Raw genomic sequence first — 17,711 nt, 5'->3', positions numbered from 1 at the left:
TGATGATTAATGAGGTAAACAGTGAAATCAGGATTTCATAAGATTGCAATGGTATATTCTTCTCCTAGGCTCTTTTATATTTCCCTTTCCACAAAATGTATCTTGCCGAACGTTCAAATAAATTAATAAATAATTCAAATTATCTATCTTGTGTTATGTATTTAGCTATTTACTATTTATCATCTAATAATTAAAGTAATCTAAGGAGTCTAACTAATATTTTTGAGTTTAATGTTTTTATTTATTTTTATTAATTTTGCTAGAGGATTGTCCCTTGAGTTGCAGCAACTCGTTTTCTAGGGGGTCCTCAAATGTTAAAGGGACACTTCACCTTTTTGCAAAAAAATATATGTTAATGACGTTAACATATATTTTCCCGGGGGGTCTTTATGTGGTAATATGTGGTTTTAGATATTTTAGATTTTAGCAGTGAGCCCAGTGTCTCTGATGTAATCGACACTGGGCTCACTTCCTTCCTGCAGGACTACAATTCCCATAATGCTTTGGTGCACTGCTCCTCCTTGTGGATAGCATGATTTCTTTCTACGTAAAGACATAGACCCGCCCTTGGTGACGCCCCGCGCGGCCCGCCTGCCTCTGATTGGCCGCGAACCCTCTTATTGGCTAGCTATGCTACTGCTGTCAGAAGAAGAGTATAGGAAGTAGGGAGAGAAGTAGGGAGAAGCTTAGCGATAATAATATTAAAACGTTAGCGATTTAGCGATAATAATATTAAAACGCCAACATTTATCTGTCGCCGTCCCCGATAAAAGCAAACCGCGTAAACAATATTAGTAAATACGGACACACGCTAATCACCACAAACACTTTATTTATTAGAACAGCCAGATCGAATCACAATTCATTCAATCAAAGCAAACCGCATAAACAATATTCGTTTGCCTTTAATTCTGGAGCGTCATCTGTGCATGCCTTTAGAATACTACGCCTATCGCCTGTCATCATCTGTCACAGGGTGCCACCATCTCTGACTGTTTCTGACATTGACAACAACGAGCTCTGGCCAATCAGACGCGTGGGGCGTCACCAAGGGCGGGTCTATGTCTTAAAGCGTATAGGTAGAAAGAACTCACGCTTGTGGATAGGGGGAGGGCTGCCTTACTGAGACAACATGTAGTTCAGGAAGTAAGTGAGCCCAGTGTCCATGACATCAGAGACACTGGGCTCACTGCTACAATCTAAAATATCTAAAACCCCATATTGGACACATAAAGACCCCCAGGAAAGAGTTTCCCTTTAATTAGGGGGCACTGGATTACAGTACAGTGGGAATAATGAGCAAGTCAATAACATGGTAACAACAACTGTGATGGGATAGTTACATTTTTATTGCGCTGTACAAACCAGTCTTATCCATCCATCCATCCATCCATCTTCAACAGCTTATCCGTAGTTGGGTCGCGGCAACTGCTCCACCAGAGAGCTCCAGATTTACCTCTCCAAAGCAACATTAGTAACTGTTCCAAGGGCAGTGAGTCGATGTAATCCCTCCATCTCATCCTTGGTCAGCCTGGGGGTCTCCTCCCATGTGGGACGTGCCTCGAGGACCTCCTTAGGGAGACGCTCGAGAGGTATTCTAACCAGATGCCAGAACCACTAACCACGAACCGTCGAAGAAAACTCATTCTGGCCGCTTATATTTGCGACCTTATTCTTTGGTCATGACCCACAGTTCATGACCACATCTTTATAGGGATGACTGTCTACTATCTTTATTTATCAGATAACAATTTCTTGACATAATCAGGTCAGCTTAATCTAAAATGATGTCCTTCTGGCAAAAAGGCACAATGACATTTCAATTACAATTTAAGCAGGTCATAACACTCGCCTGAGGTAAAATTGCCAGCTAGCTTCACAAAGCTGAAAAGTGTGTTAAGTAATACAATAATTGGGACCTGAAAAAAAGTATTGTAGCCTACATGAAGTGATCTGACAATCAATATAGGTCAAGAATTGCAGGTTATGCTGGATAGTTTCGATGTCTATAATCATGTATGCATGCATTATGTCTAATGTAAGTGTATGGACAGTGTCCAAATACAGGAGGGGTTACAGGTCTGGCATCAAGACTAATGGTTACATACATAGTGCAGTGCCTCCTCTCCTCCCTGATCCAATATATCCAACAGGCCAGAAGGCAGGAAGGCAGAAAATATGATTAGAAGCAAATGAGACTGCTCTAATAAGACTTCCTCTCTGTCACACTCAACACTCAACAGGTGCATAAGCATAGCACAGTACAGTATTGCAGAATGGTGGCAGAACACCTCACTTGGTCTATATAATCATTTGGGCCACATCATTGTGACGCAACACTAACAGTATATTTTCCTTTGTGTTGGATAGTTTCTCATTTCTGTTTACCAAAACCCCATTCTCAACACCACTTGTCCTTCCGATTACAACCGGATGAATGTGAAAAGACAAACAAGTGGCCCTCTTGCTGTGAGAGTGGCCTCTTGTCAAGTATCAAGTGATGGATGACCTGCTTGTAGATAATTGCTTTGAAGCATTGTTACATGGGAAGGTCGCTATTAAGGTGTGTGCATGCACAACATTAAGCTCAATTGATTGCCTTCCGTGAAAATGTCATGGCTGTCTGCTGCTTTTCATGCCACTCAGTGTCCACACGGCCTGTGTGTGAATGTCTCAGTACACTTCAACCAACCACCATTCAGAGTCATAATGTGAAACTCCCCTTGATGGTTTACCCTCCACCATTAACACCCAATGAAGGCCTAGCATTGGTTTGTTTACGTGTGGGACAGTGGGGTGTTTGTGTGTGTGTGTGTGTGTGTGTGTGTGTGTGTGTGTGTGTGTGTGTGTGTGTGTGTGTGTGTGTGTGTGTGTGTGTGTGTGTGTGTGTGTGTGTGCGTGCGTGCGTGCCTGCCTGCCTGCATGCCTGCGTGCCTGCGTGTGTAGGTGAGAGAGATAGAGAGAGAAATATTACCATTTGTTTATACTTTTCTTATGGTTTTGTTCTCTTAAGGTTTTGTTTCTTATGCTCTGTTTACACATGTCTTTATTCCCTTTAATAGTAGCCTAGGCCTATACATACATGTTTTTGTTTTGACTGTTTTGTTCCAGTCAAATTTGGCAAGTTAGTGAACCACCTGGCACCTTCGCCAACAACAACTGAAGACTTTATGACCTGTATGTGACTTGCAGTAGCCTCTCAGTGACCTACTTTCCATACATAGCTCTTTCTTGACTGGACAAGACACAGCTGTGCCCTTTTCATGGACAAGTCTCTTAGCTTTCTGACATGGAAAATGTTGCACAACAACACACGTAATATATGGGTTATAAGGGCGTGAGAACTATTATGTCGGCTCTGGACTTAGATATGTGTCAAACCAGTTTCTTCAGTATAATCTTTAGACTTTGACTATGACAAAATGTCAGTGAACTTAGTGAAGAACATAAAAGTGTGTGTTTTTTGTAAGTATTGTCTGGAATGGATATCTATCCCTATTCATAAGGAACAGAAGCAGAAATAAACTGTGGGCCCTTGTACTGCATATACTCTGGGGCCCATTTAGTTACTAGACTTTTTGGAGGGTGCTTTTATTGCTAGACACAAGAGCACTGTGTACTATCTATATTCCACTAAAATCACAGAGATATTGTAGGCCTACTGATAGTATGTTGTCATTACTGGTTTCTCAAGACAGATTCAGCTCAGCAATGGGTTCCAGATTGTTGTTTTAAAGGTGTAAAGTGAAAATAATTTTGGTGTAAGCTCCATCGTTGTTGTTGTTTCCCAGAAGGGAAGAAGTTGAATGTTGAATGATGATAGTTAGGCCTGTTACTAATCCTTGAAAAAACAAGTAGGCTATACCTGATACCAGCACCAGACCAAACAGTTCACTTCACACAGATTTCTGCAGGCACAGGGGCATTTCTCAAAACAAATGACACACAAAAAACAGGTAGTCATAACAGAAACAGTGTAACACATTGGTAACAGTGCTTTTATGCAATGACATCACATTGTATAAAAGTGTTATAACATAGTGATTACACATGCCGAATTGGATCATTATCATGTAGTTTATTGCACATAGAAAGAAAAATAACAAGGCACAACATCAAAAAAATTTAATAAAAACATCCACGTATAGGCTACATGTTGTAATTTTGGTTAGACAGATGCAGAATTATATACAGTAGGGGTTAGATCCCTGTCATTAACTGAATTTACACTATTTGCAATATCAAGCCACAACTACAAGATATATTTGTCTCGCTTTTTGCCAATGGCAATGTGTCCCAATTATTAGTTATTTTCCATGTCAACATGACCTTGATAGGAACATGGTGACTTTAAGAATAAACTCCCACCGTCTAGAGAATACAATGATCAACAAACAGGATATAGCTTATACTAAAATGTAGTGTAAGGAAGGATAAAGGGAGGGCAGATCAATAAATGTGCCCCCTATCAAGAGACTTCACACATTACTGTCATGTCCACACAATGACCACTGTTTTTATTGTTATACAGTCACAGCCAGCAGGGGTCTGGTCACCCATGGCCCTGGATGATCATGCGAAACTCACTGGGATAGATTGGCCAATGAACAAAAGAAAAACACTGCAAGCACTGCAAAAAACACTAGATAGACTAATCCCACGTTTTATACATTTGTATTCATATATTTGTATGTCTGTCCAAGCAAATGAGGAATGTATTTAAATGAATAGATAGAGTTTTTTATTGTTATTATTATAGTAGCAGGGGGCGGACTTGTAAGAAACCAGCAAGATTTGGCTTTTGGTGACTAGTTTCTGAATTTTAGTGTGGTGTTAGGTATGGGTATATACGGTTTTCAAAAAGCTGTGCAAACGCGTTGGGCGCGCTCCCTAGTGTCTGTTTGCACAGACTCAAATATTGGATACGTATAGGTTTGGTTGAAAACCAAAATAATAAACGTTTGCACAGCTTTTTGAAAACCTTATACCCATACACCACAGGCAAAATTCAGAAACTAGTCACCCAAAGCAAAATCTTTACAAGTGCGCCCCCTGCTATGCAGTTATAGAGCAGAGGGCGTGCGTTGTGTTGTTTTTGTTTTCTGACCTGACCTCCATGATAGAGGTCAGGTCAGGTCAGAAAACTAAAACATAGATAGACTATATGCACTATGCAGCATGTTGCAGAAAGCCAATGCACTAGGTAGAACTTAGAAGTGCTGTGTATATTTGAACGTCTATAAATGTTTTGATGAATTGAAGGTGGACCCTCTTGTAAACAAGTGTAATGCTTTATTGGGTCGTCCACTCACAGTTAACAGTCTTTGTATTGAGTTGTGCTTGAATTGTACAGTAATTCTGCAAACTGTTAATAAATATTTCAATCAATCAATCAACGGTAGAAGGAAGGCACTGGAGCAAACTTGGACAGTTTTTATAATATTTTCGTCAGGTCATCATGACAGACACGTTGCTTGCTTGTGGTCGCGGTGCCCTGTTCCTTTCTCCTCCTTTCCGTTCCTTTTCCTTTCTCCTAGGCTAGCCTATGAGTTGAGTCAGTGAATATGTCAAATGTCTAATCAGTAGCGGTGCGGTGCAAACACGTCTGTATAGATTACATAACACAGAGCTGTGTCTATTATTGGCTTGTCCTGACTTAAACGTATGTTATGGACAAGTTGTCCATAACATACGTTTTATAAGGGCAGTGTTGTCGATTCTAAAGTTCGCAGCGAGGGGGGCGGGGCGGGTAATTTTGTTATTTTCTCACTTCTCTCAGGAAATACCCCCAACAAAGGAAGGGAAAGCGTTTCGCCGTACGAGGGTGCCGCGCGCCAATGACAGACGATCTACAACTCTACAAGCTTGCATCCCATTTCGCGACTAAGGACGAGACCCAGTGTGAGCTTTACAGATCTGCTATTTTATTCCGAGCAACACCGTCGCGTGGCGATGTATGAATTAGGACTGAGGGCATTGACGTCACCCGTCTGGCAACAGGCATGGATGGCGTCCGACTAGAGCTCGCGGATTGGTCGCTGCGCTCCGAGCTGAAGCGCGATTGGTCAGGTCTCGGCTACATAGCTCCTCTGTAGGGTCCATTTTGTTCGCAATTGGAGTCGGAAGAGAGATTTGACGTTACCCAACAACTGTACAACGCCGTAGGAAAAGCCCAGGTTTCTTGAAAATTGGTAGGAAATATAGCGTTGCTGCTATAAATTCAACATCATCCACCGTTGAGATTTCTGAGGTTCAATTTGACCATTCTGTGACGAAGAGGCTTTCACCAACCAAAGCCTGAAGGATTCGGTAAGTTTATTTTATTTGGAGCCTCCGTCGCCATATTGTCACCGTCCTTTCTTTGTTATGGTGTCAGACAGTAATGTGAGACACTACTGTAAAACAGTCACGTACTCATTCATATAGTATGTGGTAATGGATTTAAAGGAATCCACCGACAAAATATACGTTTTTGGCTCGTCATAACCAGTGAATACCTCGGTTATTACGACGTCTGTTTTTCATCGGGACAAAGCCGAGGGCAGGCTCACAAACAGTGGGATTAGTCGCTTTATGTAACGTTTATTATTGTGTTATTATTGTGATCATCGACGACAAAGGGAGTTTTTTTGTTAATAATGATAGTTGTAATAATGTGGTACTGCAATATCCAGACCTGACATTGTTGTGTTTCAATTTTTGTGCGATGACGCACTTGGTAATTCATTGTGTGAGCGTCCCTGCTGTATTCGTGTCTTTGTTCATCTTCGTGTATTTTATTATTTCCCTTATTATTTTGAGTCTTTATAATGTCAGAACGATACGATTGCGTATGTTTTATATATAACGATACAAAATGAATAATACAAAAATATCAATTTTTACCGAATGAACAAAATTAGCAGATACACTAGCCCCAATGTATCAACCTTTACATTTCACAGTTAGCTAAACCATTTTTATTTTCAACCCTGTAGGTAGGCCATCGGATTCTTGGAGCATCGTGCGTCGAGGTGAATTAATGTTCAGCTCGGCATCACGGGTAAACATCGCTCATCATTGGCACATGAACACTTCAGAACTTGCTGGATACAAACGTGCAGCGAGAAGTAGACCGAAGACTACTTCGAGGACCTGGAGATCTACTGGAAGGGAGAGATTAAGCTGCTGCGCAGTCAACTTAACAACAACAAAGAGGTGAGTGCCTGAGTGGAAGCTGCTGTTTTGCTTGCTTGGCTGGGGGATGGGCGGCTCCGACCACACTGTCTAGTCTGCTCTGCACGTAGGCAGCATAAGCCTCTGCAGTTGTTGTTGTTGTTATGCCCGCCAGGTTTATCATGTGACCTGCTACTAGAGTTTATTGTTGTTTGAGATATATATATATATATACACACACACACACACACACACACACATATACACACATAATATGTATGCGTATATGTATATAACCTGTGCAATTTATGTGTGTATGTGTCGTAGCTGATATCTTATAGGTTAAATATTGTACAACTTTGTATTTGATGTGTGCATGAGTGCAAATAGTAGGGACAAAGGTTGACGTGTGCTGCACTGGATAGGAGTGCATACAGACTTTTGTGCACTTCATAGATGGTGACATAACATTATTCTCATTGTTCAGGTGACACTTGTGACACAGTGGAATAGCAGCATGGGAGGTGGAGAGAGGTACAACATTCCAGTGTCCCACCCTGAGCGCCTGTTGCCCAAGAAGAACCACCAGCTGGGCCGGGTCAAGCAAAGAGGTCGTGATCAAAACATTGCAGCAGCAGCATCCACAGTAGTCCACATCCACCACCATGGCCACCGCAGGAGCGACAAGGGCACAGCCTACCCCTGGTCTCCAGAGGCCCGGCAGGCCGCGGCCGCTGAGAAGAAAAACGCTTCTGTCCGTTTTTCTACCAACTATGACCAGAACTGGGAGGGCGCAGTTTCCCATCTCAACAACCTCTTGGCCGCGCAGGACAGCCCGAGCTATGCAGGAGCAAAGTTCAGCGAGCCACCGGCGCCCAGCGTGCTGCCCAAGCCCCCTAGCCATTGGGTGCCCTTCGCCCTGGCCTCCTGTGATAACAGGGAGATGATGACCTTCCAGCTGAAGAGCCTGCTCAAAGTGCAGGCCTGAGACGGACCCCCGCACTTGCCCTTTATGAAAAAAGAAAACAATGCATGAACTACGACTCCTCTGACAGTATTTAGTCCCACCAGGAACGCCTCAGTGCTGTACTTCTTTTAGTACATTTTTAGCTTGTTCTCTTGGGTGGCATTTGCAGTATTCTACTGCAAATGTCCACAACCATTTTTTTAAAGTTTCAAATATTGCAGAACTGTAGCCTTGCTGGTGGGGAAGATGCTCTCAGTCGAGACAGTTTCTGTAACTGACGACGAACTGGATATCCTTTGTACTTTTGCGCTCCGTTATTTTGTTTTGCTGTTTTTATGTTGGCTGTTATAGCAGGTCGAGTGAGCTTTTCTTCCCAAATAGCAGGTATGGCAAGGTATTGTAGTAAGCAGTAGAGCTCAATCTCTTTTACGGTCCATTTCTGTGGACAGATATGCTTTTCCATTGACATAGGACATAGGTTATGCTAATCCTTTTTGGACCTCACCTCTAAAGCATCTGGTGCTAAAGCACACTCACATTTGTAGCATTTTTTATTTTTATTTGGGGCCCAATATATTATTTCTTTTATCTGGGATGTAAAAGCCACTCGCCTGCAATTCTGCAGGGAAACCAGAGATATATTTCTGGAGAGGAATCAGCTGTCGCGAATACAGGTCACAAGCATAACCTCAAAAAAACTGAAGGGTAATATGAGACCATGGCACACGGACCTTGGACTCCCAACTCCTGTACCTTTTTTATAGCGCTGTGCGCACTGCACTATGGGAGTTGGGCTTGTCTAAGGCCCGCAGTTCTCTATCATAGCGTTACTTGTGTTGAAGTCCATTTGTGTTGTAGTCGAAAGGTGTATGAGTCTGTCGCACTTAACCAAAGCAATGTCTTTAGCTGTGTTTTTGCCACCTCCTATTTGCCTAACCGGCGTGGTCACTAGTGCCATATCGACCACGTTGGCCGAGTGGCGAATTGGATGGGAGTCCCTGGGGTCACATCCCAATTTCAAATCAGTGCTGTTAGCCCCCTCAGTCGAAACGCCACATGGCAAACAATGCGGAAGAGGACCAGACAGGTGGTGATGTGACTGCACCAATTTCACTCTACCTTTAGCTCATGTCATGGTCCTGTTTGCTGTGAGGCCTTCTTTCCAGTGGGGAAGGCAGGGTTGGTTGAAGTGCATGATGTGGCCCAAGGGTCTCAACAATGTAAGGCGCAAGGCCAGTGCTGGTGTTTACATATATACATGGGTCTCAAGGGTTGGCCATCCCAACAATCTCCAGACACTCACTGCCTCCTGCACCCCATTTATCCTCTTGCACTTGTTGTCTTGAGTTACAGGCTGAAAAGCTGTTTTTCGCTCTTAATGGTGGGTGCGTTATCGACTATCTATAGTGTCTTTATTTTTATTTTACCAAACCTCTATTGAGGCTGTCTATTTTTTTTTCCTTTGCAGAATGGGAGCTGTAATTGCCAGCTTAGAAATGACAAAACAAAGTATGAGTGCTTGAAAATATGTTAAGAGCCATGTATATAAAGAAATGTATTAAAATACTGTAGCATATGTACATTTTGCAGGACAATTTGAAGGCCTGCTTGACAAAGTATTTTTAGTAATAACACTGAATGTACACGACATGCTATGGACATGTCTTAACTTCAAATGCTGAAGAATATTTTTGTTAAAGAAAAGAAATATCTGCATATAGCATTTGTCAATACCCCTGCACTGTGTAATCTTGCCAGTGATCTTGCACATAATGTTTTTATTATTTTGTATTATGAACAGTGTAGGGTGAAAAGATGCTGTAAGTGCACATTTTTTAGAAAAAAAACAAAAAAACAAATCTTTAATTGGACCTTGGAGGAGGCTTCTGTATGTATGAATTGTTTGGATGTATTTTTTATTGTGCTTACATTATGAAAGCTTGCTTTTTTTATGATCAACCACTTGACAAGTTTAACAAAGCCTGATTGTGCCTATGTTGAATCTCACTCTGAAAAAGAACTTATCAGACTCATTTTGAGGTTTTTTTTCTTCCTTTTCCCTCTTCATTGGGTAGAGCTCTTACTCATTGACCAAACACACATAGCCACCTGAAACCCACCTTCAGTTATGTTGTTCTTCCGCCAACTGCCAACTGATTTTGGTCCATTTCTTTTTATGAACTGTTTTCCCAACTATTTTATGTAAAAAAGTGTTTTCTATTGTTTTGTAAATGATCATGCATGCAAAAGTCTCCTCATTCTAAAATTGTAACAAAATTGGCTGTTAATTTGTCCCACTTGTTAAATGTCACCGAAGATGAATAATGAAAAAATGATTCCATGTCCACAGAATTACTAAGTACTTAATTAGATGTTCAAAAATGTTAAGATGCTGTTTAAATTGGTAAAGACAAAAATAAGCTAAAAAAAAAATAAACCCCTCCCCTTCCCCCCACCTTTGTCTGGTTGTCTGTATTAACATGTTCTTGATGCATATATAGATTCACATAAGTGCAGACCACAACACAAACAAGTACATCGCCGTTTGATATTTATTTGAGTTTCACCAGGTCAGTTTACTTCGCAATATTCCAAAACGGTTAAATGTAATTATCTTTACATATCCATTGTACACAGCATAATTCTTGATGCGTACCCAGATCTTTACTTTAGGTGTGCAGCTTTTACGTCAACGATCCATAATATGCAGCTTGAGATGGTAATGTTTTCTGTTCTCAGCAAATGAAAAATACAAATGCATCCATGTATTGAAGCTTCAATGGAATAACACCACTAAAATACAGATAAGAGTACTAAGGAACACTTGGGAGTCAATTAATTTAGTACATACATAAGGAAATAAAGCAGCATATTTTGAATATATGGACTACATGTAACAAAATACAAAAATAGGGCAATAGAAAGAATACTGTATACAGATTTCTGTAACAAAAAAAAATCAGGCTACATTCCATACAATGCAATCCATTCCTTACTAATTGCAGAAATTCGTAAACGATGGTAAGTTAAATCTTACATCTGACTGAATGGTCTGTAATAACATACAGCAGTATATAACATGGTTGTAAACGTGGAATCTTTTTCCTATTTTTAGTTCTTATTCTTTCCATTGGAGAAATAACTAAAACAAAGAGAAATTTAAAATGCTGCTATAATGTATAATATTGAATAAAATGGGAGTAGATTTAAGGTAACTCAACATAATAAATAGGACTTAAATGGCAAAGTTAAACTGAACCATCTTTGAAACGATAACAAGCTAAATCCACAGTACGTAAGTCACCAGATATAGCTAACAACCTATCAAGAACACTTCCGGGAGCTTGCATTATATCCAACATATAATTAACTATACACAACATTAACGGAAATTCCAGGACTTTCTTTTCTCTTGTGCCGTGCAGAATGTTCAACCAATATATTGGTGATATAAGCCAGTGGTTCCAAAAGTGGGGTCTGGGGACCCCAGGGGTCCTTGAGTCCCCAGCTAAATTATAGTTTGGAACCAAATTGACCCTTATGGGACTGTAACTCGAGTGTACAAATGGAACCAAATGGTCCAGTTAGGGTCCATTTGTACACAGAGTTAAATTAACATTGATTTTATAATATAAATTGGGGTCCCAGAGATAGAAATGCCATCAAATGGGAGTCTGTAGACTAATATGCATGTCAAACTGGGTCCTTGAAATGAAATGGGTTGATGATCACTGCTAGAGCCGTAAAAATGTTCTCTTATGGGGGTCCCTGACTCCCTGGCATATCTTTTCAAATGTTGGTCCACGGGCCAATTGGTGTCAATTTGGGGGTCCTTGACATGAAAAACTTTGGGAACCACTGATATAAGCTAGCAATTAACAATGGTGGGCATGAACATTTGAAACCATACTCAAAACGTTTCACAAAACATCCTTTAGATAAAGAACGACAGGACTTTGGAAGTGTGGGGTTCAATGGCCGCCAGACTTGCGGCCAGCCCACGACCGTGAGCGAGATCGAGACCGGGACGGAGACCTGGAGTAGGAACGTGATGGTGAGCGTCCCAAGTTCTGCTTATGGGAGCTGGATGCAGGATGAAAGTCTTCAGCTGGGCTTGGGGACCGGGACTGGCTTTTTCTGCCTTTGGGTCTAGATCTGGCAGGGGATGGGGAGTGAGAGGCTGAGCGACTACGGGATCCTGGGCCGTGGTGTGTCCTGTTGTGGTCACGGGGAGGGCCTCTGTACATAGCAGGAAAAACAACATGGAGCCACACTGGTGTATGGTAAAAGGAATTTTATACTCTACGCCCGTCCATCCACGATCAACAAATCTCCGGAACCGTTAGCCCGATCAATGTGAAACTGTGCACACACTCCCTGGATGCCAGAGCAGAACATCAGAAGCATATCTGCCCTGTCATGGGCAACTTTACATGCATATTCCCACTAGGCCAAGGAAGAAATTCCACCCAACATTTTCAAATCATTCTCATGGTGGTGTTATAATAGGCCGATTCGTGTTTTTTTTCTAGAACTGGACCGATCTGCGTGCAAACTTTGCACACACGCGTCTAGAGGCCAAGGCCCTGCATTTTTCACATGAGCCCTTTATAGCGCCTCCAGGAGGCCAATGTTTGCACAACACATTTTTTGAGTGGTGTAAACCACTCCTACAACTGGCTTTTGTGTGCAGAAAAAAATGAGCATGGTTGCTATGTTCAAAATAATTTCTGACGTAATTAAATCACACCCGGGTGAACTGGATGACCGTAGCAACCATGGTCATTTTCTCTGCACAGAAAAAGCCAGTTGTGAAATCACATCCGGGTGTGATTTCATTACGTCAGATCAGAGCTGATCAGGCTACATAATACCTTACCTTATTTCATTACGTCAGACATTACGTCAGACCACAGCTGATCATGCTATATAAAACCTTACACCACTCAGTTCACACGGGTGTGATTTTTTATATTACAACTACAGATTTTGTCCAAACATCACACATCACACATCACAACAATCGGTACACATTATCTCTGTCTATAGTCATGTGATCAACACAGATTTGTCTGATATTTCATATTCAATCCTGACTGGCTAGGATTGGCATCTCAATTTCTCAGTTTGCAGGTTGTGTACCGTTTCCTTCAGCCTGGTGGAGACAATGATGGAGCTTACACAAAAACAAATTTAACCCACATCTTTATACCTGTAAACCTGTGATGTGACAATTAAGAGGATTCTGATTCTGTCATGGCATGTAAGTGTGAAAGCAAAGCATCACTATATCAGTACCATCAAGACGTAATGATTGTAGTAAGTTACATATGTTCTACTTCCATCAACAAAATGCTTCATAAAAACAATGTTCTGAACGGCCCACTGTATATGCGGCTGGTCGGTGATTTCGCCATGGTTCCTTGTTGTTGGTTTAGGTCAACCTCCGACATACGGTTAGTCGGTTACATAATTTGTCATGGTGGTATTGTCATTTTTAGTAACAAACTAAATCGACAAAGTGTGTACTATCTCCCCATTAATTAATAGCCATCAGGTTGTGTAACTTGTGTTTGAAAAAAACTAGTTATTAGCCCACCTGTCATTATCGCGGCTTCTGCTGCGTCTGTTCCGTCCATAGGATCGAGAGCTGCAGAAAAAACAAGGACAACATCATATCTGAATATGGCCATCGTAACCAACAAGCAGTGAGAGTTGCACTTGCTAAAGGATTAACTCACTCTCTGGGGCTCTCGGACCTCCGTGGGCGGCGCTCGTAAGAGGGGCTGCGAGATCTGCGGCGGTTGTAGCTGCGGCTGCGAGAGCGGCGGTGTCGATCATCTCGATCACCGTCGTCGTATCGGGAGAAACTGCGAGGGGAGTGGCGCTCCTTTGTCTTCATCTGGTTAGGGGCTACAATGGACAAGACAACAGGGGGACATTTTCCTGTTTTAATCTAGTCTTGTGTGTGCGGCTGTGATCTAGCTGTGATCTAGGCTGTGATCTAGCTGGAGTTAAATGCAATGTTGCTGGGACATGAAACATGGATGAAAGCTGTTCATACTCTTGCGGTCTCCCTGGGCAAACTGGATCTCGATCTGGCGGCCGCACACCCACTTGCGGTCTAGGTTGTGAAGGGCATCTTCTGCATCCCGGACATCTTCAAATGTGCTGGACTGTTAAGGCTTCTCACTCAGGGATTTTCCCCTCTTTTTTCGGGTGAGGTTAGGGGGGAGGGGGACAACAAAATTCTGTGCACATACAAACTATACAGGCTGGTGGCTCCATTCTGACAAGATCTATACATGGAGCTGATGTGTTCAATAAAAACAAAAAAATATATATATTATATAATGTATACAAATGATTTTGAAGTAAAAAAAAAAAAGACTGACTGTGAAGATTATGACTTCTACAATTACAGATTACAATTACTGATTCAAATAGGCCAACTCGTGATTTGGGACTGAAGACACATAAGACAAATACTGAGATGGTGAGCCATCAAGTGGTTTGGGTAGGATACAAAAAGTTAGGCTTGTTACCTTTAACATGCTTGACCTTTGACCTTCAGCTTGCTCTTTATTGGCTTGGCAGAAGAACTTGGTTTCCTGCTTGTCTTTGCCCAATAAACTCTTTGCTTTTCCTCCCTTTGGTAGACAAATGAAAGCCTGGATGCTCTCTTTCCTCCACTTTGCATCTTCATCTTTTTGCCTTTTCTTTATTTTCCAATTCCACTATTGCTTGGTGCCTGGGTGTCTTTGGCTTGAATCTACTCTACCACGGCCTTTCAACTTTCTTTGGTGTGGGGTCTCCAGAACTGTATCTTTACCATTTCTAAGGCAACAACAGAAGAAATATTAAGTTAGGAATATGTTTAATCCTGCATACAATATACTAAGTGACAAATTACAATTTAAATTAAATCCCATACAATAGACCAAACATTTGTGAAATAAAATACATGTAATGTTGACTCTGCATCGGAGTACTAAATAATCCACTGCAAAGAAAGGGTTATTATTTAAAACATTTACAATCAGTTGGGGGAAATATCACTCAAAATATCTGAAACATGAAAAATACAAAGGATATTGAATGTAAGCAAATCCTCTTGGTCGCCGTGTATAGAAGTCAAGTGGAATGTAGACATCTACAATAGGCCCATAACGACCAAACTCACGGCGTATATCCTCTGGCCTAAAGTGTCATGAAATAAGGACATTTATTCTGCTGGCGAGCAGATAGACTACGCTAGAGCCCAGTGTGTAGGCCACACACAAGCTAGTGCCAGCATCTATTTTTAAGACCATAATATATCATTAGCTCTGGTCCATAGCTCTAATGCTGTCGCATTTAGAGCTATGTTACTGTCGACTTCCGGGGCTCGCATAAATGCAGACCAGCCTCTCCTCTGTAGCGAAAATAAAAAATGTTTTACAGTAACACCAATACAAAGACGGGTTGTGTAATTAGAAAGCATACTTTGAGCCCCCCCCCACACGTATAAATGCACTTTTTGGCCAGAAAGGGATTTTTTCTCTATGAGGGTTTTCTCCTCTTGGCAATAGAGAGTATTCGTGTGACATCATCATCAAACCCGGAAGTTATGCAGGAACGCCTACTGAGTGGCAAAAAAATACTTTCTGGCCTTGACAGCCCATACATCCGAACAGAAAAGTTGTATTTGATTGCATCAAATGACGATAAACGACATTAAACTCACTTTGTCACTAATTTTGCCACTCGATTTGCCATTCACTGTATGCATGTGCATACCCTCTATATCGGCAGAGGACGCAGTGGAGTAACTTAAAAAAATCCTGGTGAAAACAAAATCGCTTTCTGGCCAAAAAGTGTATTTACACGTGTGGTGGGGGGCTCAAAGTGCATCCACTAAGGAAAGTAGGCTTTCTAATTACACAACTCGTCTTTGTATTGGTGAGTAGGTAAAACATTATTTTTTATTTTCACTACAGAGAGGCTGGTCTGCATTTCATGCGAGGCAGGAAGCCAATCAGTTCCATAGCCTTAATGCCAGCGCTAATATATAATTTCTAATCAATTATTGTTTAAGGCTAAACACCTGTCTCTCCCACCACAAAGTAAGCACCCCCCCCCCCCCCACAAGGAGCCTGTTTATTTGGGGACACACCGGTTGATGGCTCGGCATTCTTGAATTATAGATGGGTGTAAACGAAACGTGTTAGGGTTTTTAGTACGATGAAGTTTAATATTAAGTAGATTACATTAGTTTCAATTCCATAATAAACTTAAGTTAAAAACCAAGCATCGGTTGAAAACTAGACAGTCATGTTTCAGGGCTAGGTTGAAAACATGCCTGGTGTTCGATGGACATGACAGCGTACAAGAGAAGAGCCAGGGGTCCCTTGGTTACATTAATCAAAACAAACGGCTGTTTTGTTTATTTTAGTTCACTTTGATTGACCTGTGTCTTCGCTTGACGTTTCAACAGAGAAACTGCAACAGCAGCAGCAGCAGCAGCACCACAGCTCACGGCTGGAGGAGAGCAGTGGAGGTTACTCAGATTCCATCCTAACGTTAGCCATCTTGGTCACGTCAAGCAAGCAGCAGCGTACAAACAAACGTACCTGGATTCGTCAGAGATGTTCCTAACGAAGAGAGAAGTATTTGGAGGTCTTAGGTACCTCGCCATTTTGTTATGGGAAACGAAAATTCTATATTTTTTTTACACAACGTTCAAGATATTCGGCCCTAAAGCTCCGGCGGCTGACGTTATGTGGTCACTGGTCCGTGCCTCCATAGATATATATAAACACTAGATAGCTCACCCGCGCTGTTGGCCAATGGAGAGCGACGTCGTTACGTGGCGGCCATCTTACCTCGGGACACATAACATTGGGTCTATGGGGCATGTACTCTTAAATGACCATAACTTGCTCAATTCTCAACCGATTTTCAAACGGTTTGGTTTGTTATAAACGTCAGAGACGTCCGCATACTTATATGCTTTTATACGACGTTCATATAAAATAAATAAATTAAGCAGATAAGCGTCCTGAATCATAGCCACGTTGACAACGTTTGTAATAAACCAACCCGTTTGTAAATCCGTCAAGATTTGAGCGAGTTATGACTGTTTCTGTTTGAGCTGCCATTGAACATACTGTACTGTATCCCCGATGTAAGATGGCTGCCGGGTGAACGACGTCAGAAACTCCGCCTTGAGCCATCTAGTGTTTATATATATCTATGCGTGCCTCTGCCTCCTTCGCCTACGTGCAAGGGACTGCACGGAAAATCCCATTGCGCATGCTCTAGAACGGTGACACCCACGAGTGAGTTAGCTGAGCTGCAGCGGATAGAAAATACTGCCTAATATAGAAAGTTGTGTGTGTGTGTGTGTGTGTGTGTGTGTGTGTGTGTGTGTGTGTGTGTGTGTGTGTGTGTGTGTGTGTGTGTGCGTTTAAAAAAAAGTTTAAATAAACAAAGGGTATTTATAGTATGTCCATCATATAATTAAATCACCAGAATCCTGGATGGCTTGATTCTAGGTTTAAAATAATTGCTATCAATATTTTTGTAAATCTCTGGGAAAAATGAATTG

General features: G+C 41.6%; 2 protein-coding genes across 4 annotated transcripts; one reads left to right on the top strand and one right to left on the bottom strand.

Annotated features, from left to right (window-relative positions):
• Positions 1 to 6,124: 6,124 nt before the first annotated feature.
• pnrc2 (proline-rich nuclear receptor coactivator 2) lies at positions 6,125 to 10,575 on the top strand. The gene is made up of 3 exons (XM_079503070.1): positions 6,125 to 6,309; positions 6,978 to 7,197; positions 7,643 to 10,575. Exon 3 carries the CDS (start codon positions 7,673 to 7,675, stop codon positions 8,141 to 8,143), a length of 471 nt encoding a protein of 156 aa, XP_079359196.1. The 5' UTR covers positions 6,125 to 6,309; positions 6,978 to 7,197; positions 7,643 to 7,672; the 3' UTR covers positions 8,144 to 10,575.
• Positions 10,576 to 10,653: 78 nt separating this feature from the next.
• srsf10a (serine and arginine rich splicing factor 10a) lies at positions 10,654 to 17,435 on the bottom strand. 3 transcript variants are annotated; one of them, XM_079503066.1, is made up of 7 exons: positions 17,365 to 17,435; positions 16,735 to 16,901; positions 15,218 to 15,322; positions 14,187 to 14,290; positions 13,864 to 14,035; positions 13,722 to 13,772; positions 10,654 to 12,361 (listed from the first exon to the last, which is right to left on the bottom strand). In XM_079503066.1, exons 2-7 carry the CDS (start codon positions 16,797 to 16,799, stop codon positions 12,094 to 12,096), a joined length of 765 nt encoding a protein of 254 aa, XP_079359192.1. In that variant the 5' UTR covers positions 16,800 to 16,901; positions 17,365 to 17,435; the 3' UTR covers positions 10,654 to 12,093. The 3 variants fall into 3 exon arrangements, with proteins under 3 accessions (XP_079359192.1, XP_079359193.1, XP_079359194.1); XM_079503067.1 differs by lacking the exon at positions 17,365 to 17,435 and having other exon boundaries at positions 16,735 to 16,925; XM_079503068.1 differs by lacking the exons at positions 15,218 to 15,322; positions 17,365 to 17,435 and adding an exon at positions 14,649 to 14,959 and having other exon boundaries at positions 14,187 to 14,282; positions 16,735 to 16,871.
• Between the last annotated feature and the right edge of the window lie 276 nt (positions 17,436 to 17,711).

Source organism: Electrona antarctica (genome assembly GCF_951216825.1).
Source record: "Electrona antarctica genome assembly, chromosome: 6".
NCBI classification, from domain to species: Eukaryota; Metazoa; Chordata; class Actinopteri; order Myctophiformes; family Myctophidae; genus Electrona; species Electrona antarctica.
Note: the sequence above shows the minus strand (reverse complement) of the source record. Positions and strands in the feature narration are given on the sequence as shown.

What these genes read in the sequence shown, in the direction of transcription:
- pnrc2 (XM_079503070.1), top strand. Translation starts at nt 7,673, where the DNA reads ATGGGAGGTGGAGAGAGGTACAACATTCCAGTGTCCCACCCTGAGCGC.
- srsf10a (XM_079503066.1), bottom strand. Translation starts at nt 16,799, where the DNA reads ATGGCGAGGTACCTAAGACCTCCAAATACTTCTCTCTTCGTTAGGAAC. An exon ending in TGCCCAGGGAGACCGCAAGA is followed by an intron (nt 14,036 to 14,186) that starts GTATGAACAGCT and finishes TGTCCATTGTAG; the next exon opens with CCCCTAACCAGATGAAGACA. An exon ending in AGAAGCCGCGATAATGACAG is followed by an intron (nt 12,362 to 13,721) that starts GTGGGCTAATAA and finishes TGCTATGTACAG; the next exon opens with AGGCCCTCCCCGTGACCACA.